Source organism: Lichenostomus cassidix, chromosome 3 (assembly GCF_008360975.1).
Source record: "Lichenostomus cassidix isolate B80296 chromosome 3, HeHo_3.0, whole genome shotgun sequence".
Lineage (NCBI taxonomy): Eukaryota > Metazoa > Chordata > Aves > Passeriformes > Meliphagidae > Lichenostomus > Lichenostomus cassidix.
In genome coordinates, this window is record NC_139483.1 from 68,945,425 (window position 1) to 68,960,835 (window position 15,411).

General features: G+C 35.8%; 1 protein-coding gene across 5 annotated transcripts in view; it reads left to right on the top strand.

Moving 5' to 3' along the window:
- ATG5 (autophagy related 5) overlaps window positions 1-14,808 on the top strand; it is a 75,875-nt gene extending 61,067 nt beyond the window's left edge. For 2 of the 5 annotated variants that reach the window (XM_085056244.1, XM_085056242.1), the window contains one exon: window positions 12,449-14,808. In XM_085056244.1, coding sequence (XP_084912370.1) covers window positions 12,449-12,585 — 137 coding nt within the window. In that variant the 3' untranslated portion in view covers window positions 12,586-14,808. Of the gene's footprint in view, window positions 1-336; window positions 475-12,448 lie in introns of those variants that run through there. The other 3 variants (XR_014850990.1, XM_085056246.1, XM_085056245.1) reach the window with 3 other exon arrangements.
- The last annotated feature ends 603 nt before the right edge of the window (window positions 14,809-15,411 follow it).

Genomic DNA, 15,411 nt, shown 5'->3' on the forward strand with positions numbered 1-15,411 from the left:
TTTTTCAAAATTGAGCTTATTCTGTTTGAAAATTGAAAACCAGCATTTCTGAAATTCTTTCCAGGAGAGAGGTGGAGTCTTCCATCCTAGATTAGTCTGCTCTTCCTGGGAACATTAGTGTCCTATGACCAATTTCCTGACTGAATCCTATAGATTTGGAAATCTAGGCAGTTGAGAAAAAAATAGTGGAAAACTACTGACAGAAAACCTGACTGATTTCTAGTCATCTGTTATGTATGTGAGCTTTAGGAGAACTGTTGGGATCAGTGCATCTTGACAAAGTGTTTTCGTTGTGTTGAATTTTCAGGTTTAAAATTAGTATTTTTTGTGTTTTAGGAGGAGACCTCAGGTTCCTTATGCACTGTACATGTTGCAGTGTTTATCACTTAGATAAAAGATGAGTGAAGAGATAAAAAGAAAGGAGAAATTAAGAGGCACAAAGGGATGATGTGGCTTGTACCTGGTCACACTGAGGTCAGTAGCAGACTTAAGAATTGAATTTTTTTGAGTCATGGTCTAAGTCAGTCTGTCTTATTCTAAAGAGGCCACAGAAGCCACTCAATATGACTGAGTCATCAAAAACTTCACAGAAAGAAACCCAAACCAAACCTTCCTTCTAGTTTCTCATATATCCTTGCTCACAGAAACAAGCATGTCAGCAACAGCTAAAGTACACAAAGTACATAGAGTTACAGGATATTTCTTATGGTTAGTTTCATAGAAAATGGGACAATGCCTCTAGTGCTGTAATTGGTGCAAGAGTAACTGGAGATTTGGGTCTACCAAAGTTTTCAGGAGACAGTAATAAGCCTCTGTGAAGACACACAATGTGAAGTGCTCAACCAGGACACTGCAGTGCACAAACAGTTTTAAATGTTGTGGTCTTAGTGTTTTTATTTATACTAGTAAACCAAAGAGGGCTAGAACATGTGTTGTTTGTTCTATATGACTATTAGCAGTTCTCTGGCATAATTTTGGTCAAGGCCAGTTAATACTCTCCCAGAAAACTTGAGCAGTGTTCATGGATTAACCATCTGGGGTCTATTCTCAATAGGTGATAGAGAGGGGGAGATAATTTAGCTGAATAGGCATGAACTGTTCTCTGGTACTTCCCCTGAAGTGCAAAGAGTGGGTTCTGGCCCATTTGTATATATACCTTTAAATTAGGTGTATGTACTTTTTCTTTGGGAGTTGGCTGATTAAAATCATTCCCATCTTCCTTGCATCTGTCTTGCAGTCTGCTATTTTCCCTTGATGCAGCGTGTCTCTACACTTTGGGAAACTTTACCAGGTCCAGTATCTTTGTGCAAGCTGTCACCAGCCATTTAAGCCAAGAAGCTGTATGTATGAACCACATACACAAACAGATGCCCTTCTGCCATGTGTGATGTTGGGCGTCAGTATCCTCAGATGGAGGGGTGGTTGCAAAGCCAGTTCTCTTTAACCCTGCAAACTAATGCAGCCAACTTAGTGATCATTCATTTCAGAGCTATATATGTTTGTCCACGTAGCTAATGATTCCTAGTAATCTTGCTAACTAATTAATGATAGTAACTTAGCAAATTCTGTATGTTTGTGTTCTCAGCTTTATGGATCTATTTTTCTACTATAAAGTGGAAAAATACTTTCTGAACTCTAAATTAAAAATACTTAGGTTATGAGTCAAACTCTTAATGAAAACAAAGATTATATTGTAATCTATCAGCTTTGCCGCTAACTGTCTTAGTGGTTTGGAATGGAAATGGTAAAAAGAACTTTTGATGAAAATTTACTTCCTGTGTTAACTCTAACCAGGTAGCTGTTTGGGAAGAGGTTGTTATTTTTTTTTAATTTAGTATTCAGCATAAAGAGTCCTGCAGGTATTCCATTATTCTTTTCATCACTCTTTCCTGAATTTTTCAATGCTAAATTCTTTCATTTTACTGTGTTAGAGATCTCTAAATACTTTAGTCTACTAGCTGTTCAAAAGAATCTACAGTACATGTACCAAAAGAAGGTATTCCATGTGCACAAACTCTACAGCCTGCTCATTACAGAATTTATTTTTCAATGAGTAAGGGCCCGGAAGAAGCTAATGTAAGTATTTTAGCAAGGGTTTGTATTTCTCTGATAAACAGCACTCCCCTTCTGTTTGTGATCACAGGATGAAAGCTCTCTAAGCTTGTATATGTACATTTTTACTGCTACATCATGTAGTGTGCTCTTAAGATTGAGATCTCATTCCCCAGGAAGCATTTCTGTCTAAGATTAATTGCCCTTTTAAAATCAGTGTTTGATGTATTCCTTTGGCTATATCCTGACTCACTTTAACCCTCTTTGACCTGACCCCACTGGCTATTACCGCCATGGCTGGAGCAGAAATCCTTCAGCCTGATGTATGCAGTACAGACTTGAGCCTGTGGTTTTTCACATCGATGGATTCAATTAGCTGAGTTTTTACTGATCAGCTTAGCAGAGGTTGAAGAATTTGTCAGACATGGAACAAAACTGTCCATACTTTGGACAAAATTAAATAGCTCATCTCAATTTTCTCATGTAGATTGCTTAAGAAGTTGCTTACTTTGTTAAATAACATAATAATATTCCTAGAAGAAGCATTTTTAACTAGGATAAGCCAGTTCACTTTTTTTTAGTTAAATAGGAGAAGGCACAAAACATGAAATAACAGCCATTAGGCCTTCAATCTGTATGTGTCGCATATCACTCTTCAGCCAAATGTTTTTAAATGGTAATTATGTCCCAATGTCCACTTTTGAATTTGATGTATTAAACTGGGCAGATAAACTAGTAATTGGCAGTATGGCTTGAAAACAAGTGAACATGCTGGTCTCTTCTACATTGAGAGTGATTTTTCAGAAACAGTAATCCTTCTTTGCTTTGCTAGGAATAGGTCATCATTTGATTAGCTGAAAAGTTCTTTATAAAAGATGGACGACCATTAGGATCACAGAATATTTGCAGGCACGATGTGAATTATAGTAACTTGAAAATGAAGTAAACTTGAGGTTGAAAGTTCAAGAATGCCATTAAAACCCTTTAAAAGTGTATGAATGTGCATATGCTTAGGGGATATATAATACAATTGCATAGAGAATTTGTTATTGTTTGGCATAATAGTATTTTGAAAACTATGACATTATAAAAGTCCTCACAAACTATGAGTAACAAGGTGTTCTACAGCAAATTGATTTGCTTTAGACCAAACTTTGTTGAGACGAATCTTCATCAAATGTGATTTGTTTCTTGTGTTGTTTTTTTTTTTTTCCCCAAGAGCCACATTGATCATGTTTAGCTCCCTAGCTCTATAGAGAGATAGCCCTAATTTCTGAAGGTCAGTTGTACACAGTTTGGAGGGAAGGGCAACCTCAAATCTAATTAAGAGCATAGTGTATGAAAGGGTTAACTTATTGTAAGTCAAGATGCCTGCTGTTCATAAAAGCTACAGAACTCTTAAAAGTGATTTAGCTCTCCCTCAACAATGGAAAACATATCATGGATGAGTTGGCCTCAATTTGTCACACATTCAAGTGTTTGTCTTTCAATGCACACCCTGCCTGTTCCTTGTGTATATAAATGTGTTGGGTGCTTGCTTGATACATGGAACAGCAGCATGATTTACATTGAACTTTGTCACTTTGTTCACATGTCAATGGCCAAACTTAATGCAATGAAGAAAATTGTTTTATAAGCCTCAGCTGCTAACCCCAGTCTTTTATAAACTACCACAAGTTTATTGCTAGTTCAAAGCTGAGGCTAAGGCACTGATGCTACAGAGGAAGGGTTATAAGAATATTCCCTGGGAGTTTAGTCTTATATTGTTTTTATTCTGCCTGAAACTAGATGTTTGATGGGAAGCATCTTTGGCCTTGTAAGGTCTTCTAAAAACCCTTAAAAGACTAAAATGTGAGATGTTTAAGAAAAGTATTTTAGGGTTCTGTCATAAAGTAGTTTGGGAATTATTCCAAGGACCCCATTAAAAAAAGTCTATGAAATATACAAGAATTAAATAATAATAAAAAAGCAACAACAGCAAAGTTTAGTTAAGTAAAGCTTTCATTTCTACCCTCTATCTGATTTTCCATTGAGTTTCATGAACTCTTTTACAGAAGGAAAAACTCCCTTATCTTACATGGCATTACTCTCAGTGTTAACAGTTTTGGGGAATTGTTAAAAATAGTCTGGTCAGGCTTAGTCTGATTAGCAGTGTTTCAGGCCAAATTCACTTCCTCTAAAAACTTTTTGAGTGGACTGGAAAGAAAGTTTTCTAGTTCATTTACATGCTTTCTGGCTCCTGTGAGATTAGAAGTGCAAGCCAAGTTCTCATAAGCTGCTCCAAAGCATCATAAACTTCTACTTGTGGTGATTACTTTAATCTGCTTTTTTTGCTATGTTTCAAAAATGTGGCTATCTAACCTGAGGATAGACTTGAGGTGGAAGATGACAGGAAATAACAGGAGAGGAAAATGGCAGGGAGAAGAAAAATATGAATGGGGTGATGCCAAATATTTGATTTCATCTCAGTATTTAGTGATACTTCATGTAGATGATGATAGTATTTCATATGATAATATTGCACTTAAGTTTTGGGGATGGAGAAGGCTGGCTGTGCCTGAATATAGTCCAGGAAATGTAAATATACTAAGAACTGTGACAAAGAAAGTTTTTTCCTCTCCATTAAGTCATAGGTGTCTAAATTCAGGTTGAGATGTTTATACTGCAAGAAGATCACGTAGATACCAGCCAACTGGCCTGTGTCAAAACCACGTAAAGTAGAGCAGTAATTAAACCCAAACCAGTGAATATGGATTTAATGTCAGTCCATATTTATACTTTGCCTGGAGTTGGGCTTTTGTAGTCAGTTACTCTGCAAGAATAAAGTTCTATGAGGTTGACACAGGTCTACTTCTATCATAGCATTTTGGACAAGTAGTTCTTATGAGTGGCTCTGGTAAGATGGCATGAAGGTACTGTAAGGGTTAAATTGAGACGTAATACGAGTGACAAAACACTCCAGAGACTGTAGTTTCTAACTCAATTTGGAGAAGAATTTAAAAAATCAAATTAATGAGTTAGAAAAGATAGGTTGAGCACTCCTGTGATCTGTAGGTTGTTCAGTAAATATACTAAAAATAAACATTCCTTTAAAAAGAGATTTTAAAACAAAATATGAAGTTGTAGATTTTATTTGCCGTACCCCAAACTGAAAACATACATTTAGGAAAACTTTGACCTTCAATTTAAGTAATTGAAATCATGTTATTACGAATGGTTAAAATGAGTGATATTGTCTTGTTGCTGACAGTTAACTAAATCTATGTCATGGTTTATTTATATTCATGTCAGGCAGTTAGAGTCTATCCAGGAACTGTAATTCTTACTCTCCAAACTGCATCTTGTGTTTGGAACAATGCTTATTTCAGACGCAGAATCATTTTGAAAAGGAAATCTGTACTGAATAATGCACTGACCTTGTATTTCTGTATGAGATTTTCACCTGAAGTCAGCTTCAGTGGCTTTCCCCAGTGTTGGTGAGATATATAGGCAGGAAGGAAAAGTCAGTCCTGTGCTTTCATGTCACATATCAGCATCTAAAATTTTTGAGGTCAGAGGAACCTTTTGTTGTGGCTAGGCTATTGTGGAGTTGGCTTTGCAGAATTTTTTGTGTGTTTTTGCTCTTGGTCAGAGGATGCGTATCTGCTGATGTGATCCAATGTATCATCTGTGCATCTCCTTAAACTGATAATTATTCCAATTTCGGGGAGAGGAAGAGAATATGGAATTTGGTAGTCTGTGTGTGGTTGAAGTGAGGTTAATAGTATGTTAAGATTGCTACAGTAAAAAGAGTCACTTCTCACAACAGAGCGTATTACTGTGACAAGAAGGGTCATTTTTTTACAGGATGGAATTCACAGAAAAGTAGGGACAGCCTGGGATATGCTGGCTCAAATAGGCTAGTGTGAAGCTTCTGAAAGCTCATAAGATTTTATTCCTATTTAAAACATTCTAACTAAAAACCCCTGCTCAATAGAACATGCAGTAAACTTAAATCTTGAAGCTATAGTTGCTTAAATATGAAATACTTGGTTTTAGTAAAGAGAATGTGTTTGCTGACCACAGTATTTGTGCTGAGCTCATTCAAAGAACAAATGATCATTTAGCCATGAGATAGTGCCCAAATAAACTTTTTTAATGCACTTCCCATGAAATTACATAGGTGTTAGGCTCCTGTTAGTACTCAGCTGAGAAAGTAAGATTTGTTCAGAATCCAAGTTTGTTTCTCTATTTGAGACCTTTTTATTGAGATTGTCATTACTGTGGAATCAGAACACCTCACCATATTTCTGTACTTGGTCACTATTACACATACACATGCCAGAAACTGATTGCAGATGTTCCAGTTAGATTGGAGTTTATGAATGGGAAAGTCTGTAATAATATGTTTGGACTTCTAATACCTTTTTAAAGGTACTGAAGAAAAGTGAAACATGAATATTTGTTTTATACATTTATGCATTATACATTAGTTCTATGGCTGCTCACTGAGCAAAGAAATATTTTGCCATGAATTAAAAAATATATGGTATCTGCCTATAGTAAATATTACAAAACTGCTGTGAAATTGTTAAAAAATACACCTTAGCCTATTTTGTGTGTGTGTGTTTTATGAATACTTTTTTTTTTTGCATAGCACACACAATGAAAATAATTGTGAAGCTTGTTTTGTTGTAAATGGTATCCTGTCTTTGTCAGTTTTAATACTGGACATTGGATCTGTTTCCAGTTTTGAACAGGTTACTGCTAAACGAGGTAGATACTCTTCATCTGTTTCAGAGCTAACAAATTGAACCATTTTTTTTTTGAGAGTTTTTAGAGATACTACCTACTTAAAAGTTCAAAAAGTGAGGCGCATTCATCAAGTGCTTGTTTCTGTTCTACTACCAGTGCAGAAGTCACTGGTGGAGAATTTCTTTAGACTATGAGGCATGTTTGGGGCTATATCTTCTCTGTCCTAGAATATCCAACCTGAGGTGCCTAGAGAGGGGAAGAATAACTTCAACCACTGTCCAGTGCTTTCCTACCACGTATGGTTACAGGTTAGAACACAGTCTTTGAATTTGCTTGCTAGTATAACATAGTCTTTTGTAAATAAGTGCACAGTTTCATATGTGATCCTTGATGCCAGACCAGAAGCCTAGCAACCAAGAAGGAAATTTTATTTTTGCTTACTGGAGATTTAGCCCTGCCTAGCTTTGGCTTTAGGCTTTCAAAATTGGGTCAGCAATATCTGTCAGTAACAAACTTAGTGATTGCACACTACATTACTCACAAAAAGCACATTACTGAAAGCTATGTTTCTGTAAGTAATTTCCTAAGAGATCCTACAGAGGTAGATTAAAATCTTTCCAGTGAAGGTGCTGGTGTGTCTCTTCAGATTCAGAGATGTCTGAGGCACCAGGTGCTGAGCATATACTGTTTCCTGCCTGGTAGTCTGAGGAGCAGAAGTGGGGAGAAAAGCAGCCACACCAGTCACAAAATGGAAATTCTGCTCCTTATAATGCTGTCCCAAGATGAGTTTTCCTACAATATGGTAGAGCCTATTGTCAGGAATACCTTTAGTATCATTTTCTCCAGAGCATATGATATATTCTGAAGATGAGAAAGCAAATGTCTATGGCCCACTTCACAGCTGGAAAAACTGGCATCCAGTTATGTTACACTATTAAAATGCTGCTACTGCATGAAACTTGGTTTTGTTTACTTACACATTTTAGTATCCTTGTCTGTAGTCCTGTGGCCTTGTGTCCTACAAGAAATGCATTGTTTGCTCCTAGTTTGAAGTACAGGGTTCTATTTGCCTTTTTGGGGCTGTAAAGCCGATTTTATAAGTGGTGCTGCCCCTGAGTACAGGCAGATCCTAGGACTTGCTATGCAGAGAACTTGCATATTGGAGATTCTAATTGAGTACTCCAGAGGCACTTTTGCTAAAGCCTTAATATCTTGTATTGTCTATTGGTTAAGGGATTTAAGCCTGCTAAATCGCCCTGACAGGTGATTGCTTGAGGCCACAAATCAGAAGGGAGGTATTTCATCCCACTAAAGAATTTTAAGTGGTACATCACAGATGTAGTCTGGCTAGAGGAGCTGATCTCGTGTAGGTGAAAAGGGAGTATATCACTGCAACACTTGTGAGCATTGAGGTGCTAATCTGGGTAAAAACCAGCTGAAATAAGTACCTGTGACAGAAGCAGTGCCTTCTCACTATTCTGCTCTCAGGCACTTGAATTTATCTCAAAACTAAACCAATGTTTCCCCTCCATCTTAATTTCTTTTTCTTAAATAATAACATAATTCAGTAGAAAAAATTCATTTGGATGCATCAGTGATATGTGCAACAATTTGAATTGAGGCTGAATAAGCTAATTTTCCTATTAAATACTGAGTAGTTTACTTTGCAAGCAACAACTTATATAGCTAAGGAAATAGAAAAACTTACTGTGTGATACCATGACATTGCATATCTTCCCACCTTCTCTGAAGGCTACAGATGTTCTTGTTTGTTCTTCTGCTACGTCTCACTGATTTCTGGATATTGAAGAGTTTTAAAGGAAGCTGAGGATTAACAACAGTGAATATTGTAGTTAGGGCATTCCCCTTGAAGAAGGGAGAGTGGACTGAAGCTGCCTCAGGTTGAGGAGGGCTTTGAGCCACTCTCAAGGACTCACTTGAGATGCAGCAGGCCACTCTCTCTCGCTTCCTTCCAGCAGATGCCTATCTGCAAAACAGAGTCCTTTGCCGATACTTTGTATGTAGTGGTTTCCTCATCAGGAAGAGAGACACCTTATAGGTGACAGAGGAGCAGATCTCTTCTTAAGCCCTTCACTTCAAAGGTTGCTTCTCTCAATTTTCTGTCCAGAGCTGGAAAACACCTCTGACTTTACATGGTATGATTAATTAGCCAGGGTCAGGTACCTAATTTAAGTGTTGCAGCCTGGAGTTAGTGTCAAGTAAAGTGATCTGAAATGTCTCAAAAATATCTTAGTACATAACATGTAAGCATAGTTATCGGCCTTCTGGAGATGGAATATTAAGTTTTACCAAAAAAGCTTTATCATCTGTGGTTATTGCTTGCCTCTAGTAACTTTAGGGGACTATAGTACCTTCTCTATTGATGCAGCTCCACAAGGAAAGCAGAAAAAAAAAAAATTAATCCTGGGACAACCACTCTGATAGATGACTTAATTTGTTTTCAGCTTCCCCTCCCCCCCATTTTTCTTTTTTGCAAATACTAAAACAGTGTTTGTTAGTTGTGCATCACTTCAGTAATATAAAAATACTCTGATTTTAAGTAACACTGTGAAAACTCCTTACAAAACATATATTGCTATGCTTTTATTCCCAAGAGTAATTTGCAGCAAAGTTAAAAAAATCTTAGGTCATGTGATAGGTAATGTAAGTCAGTTCTGACAGGATCTTAAGAGGACAGAAAAAGTTGAGGTTACTGGAAAATTTGAACTTAGTGGTTTTGAGGAAATCCTGTTTTTTTTTCACTGCATTACTACTGAACATTGTGAAATGGGTATTGACAGTAATCATATCATCAGGTGTGGACTCTGTGCCCTGCAGATGAGCAGAGTTATTTGCCCTAATTTTCATAGGCATAATCCAATGACAGAGTGGCATTACTCTTTGTAATTAGATCATTTAAATCTTATACCACTCACTTAGATACATGTTGTGTTTAGCAGCTTGCACACTTTGTAGGTGCATTTTGTCAGTTTAAAAAGGCTTCTTGTGATCATAAGAGTATGGAGTGGGGAAGGAGAGGACAGCAGTTGGTGTGTCAAGATGCTTCCAAAATCACAGAAAGAAAAATACTTTGTAAATCTATTAATCTGTTATATCTGTAAAACAAGTGGATGAAGTTTTCATGATAGCTAGCAAATCATCCAGGACTCAGATCACAGTGGAAATGGGTAAGAATTAGACAGCTGTTAAGAAAACAAGAATACTCTTCAGTAATTTTTTAATTCTATTTGCTGTTGACAGCTTTTTGCTACAGGAAGTTGGGAAGACATCTACGAGATAGACTCTGTGATTTAAAATTGGATGTGTGACTAAAAACATGGAAGTTGAGGAAAGTTTTGGTAAATGTGCTTTAAGTGAGAGTTAGTGGTTCCTAGTAACAAAAGGAGGGAAGAATGTTGAAGTAAAAACAATGGATTTTGTGAAGGAAGGCTACAGTAAATACAGAATTGGGAGATAAGATCTCTTCAGTCAAGCCTCAAGGGGAAAAGGAATTAAGAAGTGATGCTTTGTCAGAGATAATACTAAAGCACAAACAATGCTAATGCAGAGATTTAGATTTTAATTAAACTGTAAATTCTTCATTGACCTCTGAGGCTTTCTCAGTTTGCCGAGGAACAGAATAAAAGACTTGTATAAGAAAGGAACAAAGCTGGGTAAGGAACTGGGAACAGAGACACCAAGATAAACTGCATTTCAGTTTTAAGCAAGAGTAGGCACATGCACACCCAGGGAAAAATATTATATTGCACAGTAATGGAAGAGCCAAAGAAAATGTTTATCATTTATAAGCCTTACCTCCAATGGCAAGAAAATTTTACTGGGGTTCTAATGCTAAAACAGCATTCTGCCATCTGGGTTTATGCAAATTAGTTGTCTCTGAAAATTAAATAATACTATGAAATGTAAAAATAAGTCACTCAGTCTCATCAGTTTAAGGAATACCATAGGTAGATTTTCATTTGAAAATGTTAAATATATATATTTGGAGGCTACTTAAAAATACTTAGATGATCTCTAAGAAGAAAGAAAACTGGTGTTGTGAATGACTGAATGCATCACCACAACTGGGTTTCTGAGGTCTTTTCTTTTGAAGTTTATTCTCTTGACAATCTGACTGGTAGTGTTTCAGCACAATAAATACCTGTTTTGGCTAGAAGTACCAGAAGTTTGTTTTTAAATTATGTGCTTTATTCTTCAGACTCGTCTGCAATAAAATCAGAAAACAGTAATTGTTTTGCTTAATTTAGTGTGATAAGGTGTATATTACACCATTTAGAGAATCAAGACTTTATACAGAATATACCATATGTAGGTAATAAGTAACAAAAATAAAATGCTTTATTTTAAACAAACATAACTGTCTGCTCTTGCAGGAAGAATGATTGCTAGCATAAAATCAACTACATATTCAAGGATGGTTTTTTACCAGTGTAATTTAGCTGTACTGGCATATATAGCTGGTTATACTACAAACTGCTTCAGGCAACTGTCAGATCATTTTGGTTACCAAACAAATACAGTTTTATCTATGTTATAAAACAGAAATTAAGCTACAACTGTGGTAGCTGAATGTAAGAGCCAGTAATGGTACCTACACTTTTAGAATCTGCTCTCTTCCATGCAGCTCTTGGCAAGGATGGTGGTTTGTTCTGTAATGTAGACACTGGAGGAGAACATAAAATACCAATTAGTGAATGCAGTAATATTTTGGAGTACTGAATGTGGATTTCACTGTGGTAGGTCCATGTGAGAATGCCACAGTATAGTGTAAAATGAGTGAAAGGTCACTGCCTACTTTTCCCCCCTAACCATTATTTGAAGCATAGTTCATATGCTCTGCTCATCCCATGGCTCCAAAATAAATTTTCATTTTTTGTTGTTTTAGTTCATGTCATGACTGTTATGTCAGTTGCTTTAGCTGGTTCCCATAATTTGAATCAAAGGATCAAAGTGCTTGCATCCTCCGGGACAAGTATAAATAAAAAGAATTGAAATATTCTTAGAAAATATTCTTATTATACTGGGAATCATTTGCTAACTTAGCTTTTCCAAGAGATGAAACTAAGTAAGAAAAAGCTGGTGCCAACTCAGCCTTCGAAGTAACTTTGAAATATTGCTAGTGATTTATGTAAATTATTCTTGGGAAAACAAAATTATTTCAGGAATAATACATGTATTATATGTATGACATGTTTTACATAGTCCAGCTATTTCAGGAGATCACATATTAAGAATACAACTTATCTGTATGTTTTAGGAAGCTCAACATTTTAAGCATGATCTGTGTAAAATTCATATGCCTTACAGCAGGGTGAGATGGATGTGCCTTAACTGGGTTGACAACAAGCTGTGATCACTGTAGAGTTAAAAAAAAAAGCCCTTGTAACTAGTGAAGAAGAGTGGCACTTTCATTAAGTTTCACTTAAATCCAGTTTTTTCTTGGAATTAATTTTAACTCCAAGTTTCTGTTTTAGATGATAGAAATCTCAGCTTTCTCCACACTGATATTTCTTTTTGTTCTGTTAAATGTTAAACTCCGTAATACCAATTAAATCTACCGTAAGTTGAGCATGAGTAAATGTTTAATCTTTCTGTGAACTTTGAATGGTATACTAGTGGTTTCTCTTTTTCTTTGAATTAGATGGAGAGCAGAAGACTCAAGTGATGATTCATGGAATTGAGCCAATGCTGGAAACACCCATTCAGTGGCTAAGCGAACATATGAGCTATCCAGATAATTTTCTCCACATTAGTATCATTCCCCGACCTACTGATTGAAACTCAGCTATGTTCATATGAGGATCATTCTCAAGCTGGAATTATAAGGGCATGTCAACTTCCTGCTTCTGTCAGTCTTGACAGAGGCAGCCTGACCAGAAAAAAGAAACCAACAAAAAGCCGAAACAAAACAAGAAGTCCTCACTGCTGTAAGCCAAACAGGAAGAGAGATCCTATCATCAGATAAGGGCAATTGGGCTGATCTTATTTTGCATCACTGCTGCGTTTGTTCACCGCTGTAATTAAATCAGTTGCAATATGAAAGAATTTACAGGACTTCTGCAAGTCTGCTGTTTTCTTGTAAAATATAATGAAGCTGAAACTGTCAGCCGAAGAGCAAATGGAAATATGCCACTTGATTGTATTTCTGATTAACAAATAAACAGGGCTGTTTCCTAAAGAGGTAGTGTTTCAGCTTTGAGGGTGGAAACATTGGTTTAATTTTCTAGAAAGTTAGACACTGAGAGATTTGGTTACCAATAGCTTTTTGTAAAAGATCAAATTACTGTAAATCCATCTTTCCTTAATGAGAAGTTCATGTTTACAGTATATGTATTGGTATGCAAATGATCTTTTTGATAACAAGCAGTGAGAGATTTTAAAGTAAGCCCATGAGCATGTTTTGTCAGTTAAAAACATGCACAACTTAATAATTACAAATACTTTTGATTTGTATGCTGTCACTGAATACTCCAGTGTGTTTATTATTCAAACCAGTTTTCATAGACTAGCAATGATGGAGGATAATTTGTCTCAGGATTCGTCATGGCATTTCTTTGTGCTCATCTTATTTTTTTTCTCTACGAATATTCTACGAATATATTTTCTTAATTTACTTTAAAAAGTTTTGGTTGTTTTTTTTTTTTAAAGTTACATGGATGTTGCAAACAGGATTGTATCCTGCTGTTTATTCCCATAGACTAGGAAACAGTTAAATCTTAGAATGATGAACAGATTGCTTTTTAATGATTTTGAATTTTGGAAAGCTGAGGCTTTTCCAGGCTAATACTTTCTTATATTTGTGGTCCCTGAGCAATCAGTCCAAAATTTGGAAGCTTCTAATCTCATTGCACAGATTTTTCCTTAGGGTAGCAGATGTATTTTTAGGTTATTGAATCATTTTGGTTTCTAAATGTTTGTTACCATTGCAGATGCTACTCAAACTATACAACTTTTTTTTTTTTTTTTTTGTGTGTTTCACTAAGTTCATCAAACTATGTGCTCTATTGCTTTGTCTGCAGTTTGTGGCTGTTTGTGGCACAAAACTATGTTTATAGTAGACATATTATCCAATATGTCAAATATTATCCAATATAAAGAAAGCATGACATTTTTCTTTCAAAAATAGTGGCTGTCGAAGTTCCTACTCACAGTCTTGGCTTGTAAATGCCCTGGTAAATGCCAGTGCTGTTCCAATTCGTTTCCATGCTCCCTTTGTGGTAGGATACTTACCTGTATCTGAAAAAGAAGAAAATGAAAATCAATCAAGTGAACAAAAACCTCTTTCTGGAGCAAGAGGAGAAGGATCTCCATGGGTGAGGATAGGGTTGAAGCTAAGAAGAGCCCTGAGGGCAGAAAAAGTCAGTAGACAGATTAGATACTGTTTTAAATGTTAATGAGGAAATAGCATTAAGGAAATGGAAGAGTAAAGGTACTAATGACACAAACCTATGCTGTATTCTGCAGAACATGAAGAATTTTTAAAACAAAACAAACCACGCTGGTCTGTGTTTATGCAGAATTGAAATACAATATTCTTATGGTGGGATGATTTGGTTGAGTTATTCTAATTTCCAGTTCTGTTTGGAACTTTTGTTATAGTGTTGGATTGGCATTTATAAACTTTCTTAGTCACACATATCTAAATATTTTGGAGAATTTCAAAGTCCTGCCAATGGATAAAGCAAATATTTTGTAGAGTCTTCATATTTAAAAAAAAAATCTTTTGTAGGGATATTTTTTCCATTAATCAGGATAAGAGGCAATACATTTAAAAAACTGTAGAGATTGTGTTTTGTTTGTTTTAAGGTAATCTAGAGTGAGTCACTGGCTATTTTAATATATTCTACACCAGCATTTTAAGTATACAGCTCTTCTCATGGCCCATATTTGCCAGTAAATCCGACTTTAAGGCCTAGCATGGAACAAAGAAATAGCTTGGCTTTAAACCATACTCTTTCTTCTTACTTTAACTATTTAAACTTTATTAAAAAATAAAACAAAGTTTGAGTCTGTCTTTATTTCCAGCTAAATAAGGCTCTTTGTCATGGAATGATAAGAGTATTTAATTAATACTTAATAAGTAGGAACCTCTTAAAAGAGAAGAGGTTCTTAGAATATCATCACATACAGAATGGGTTCTGAATTAACGCAGGTAGGTATCTATTCTGTGTTAAAATATCTGGTTTTGAGATAGGCATGGTGACATTTCAAAATGTCACACGCTAAACCTGAGTAATATCTCTTGAGAGAGGTAAAAAGACATTCAGAACTAGATTTCATGTTTCTGTACTTTCAAGTTATACTATCGAATTAGCTTGTGGAAGATGACTTTAAAATGAGAGAGATGTTTTCTCTCCTTCCCTTGCCTTTCATGTCTCTACGATTCAAGTAATTAAGTTCTTTTAACTGTGAAATGAAACACCAGTTTCTCTGAACAATAGATTGAAGAACGTAAAGGAATGCAAACCAGCTATGCAAACAGCTATGTGAAGTGTTTGGTGTATGTCAGGTTTTTGTATGTATAAAATAACTAGCATTATATGGACTTTAAAGGTGTGGTTTTAGTAGTATTTATATGTATAAAAAACGCTTAGGGTGGAAATT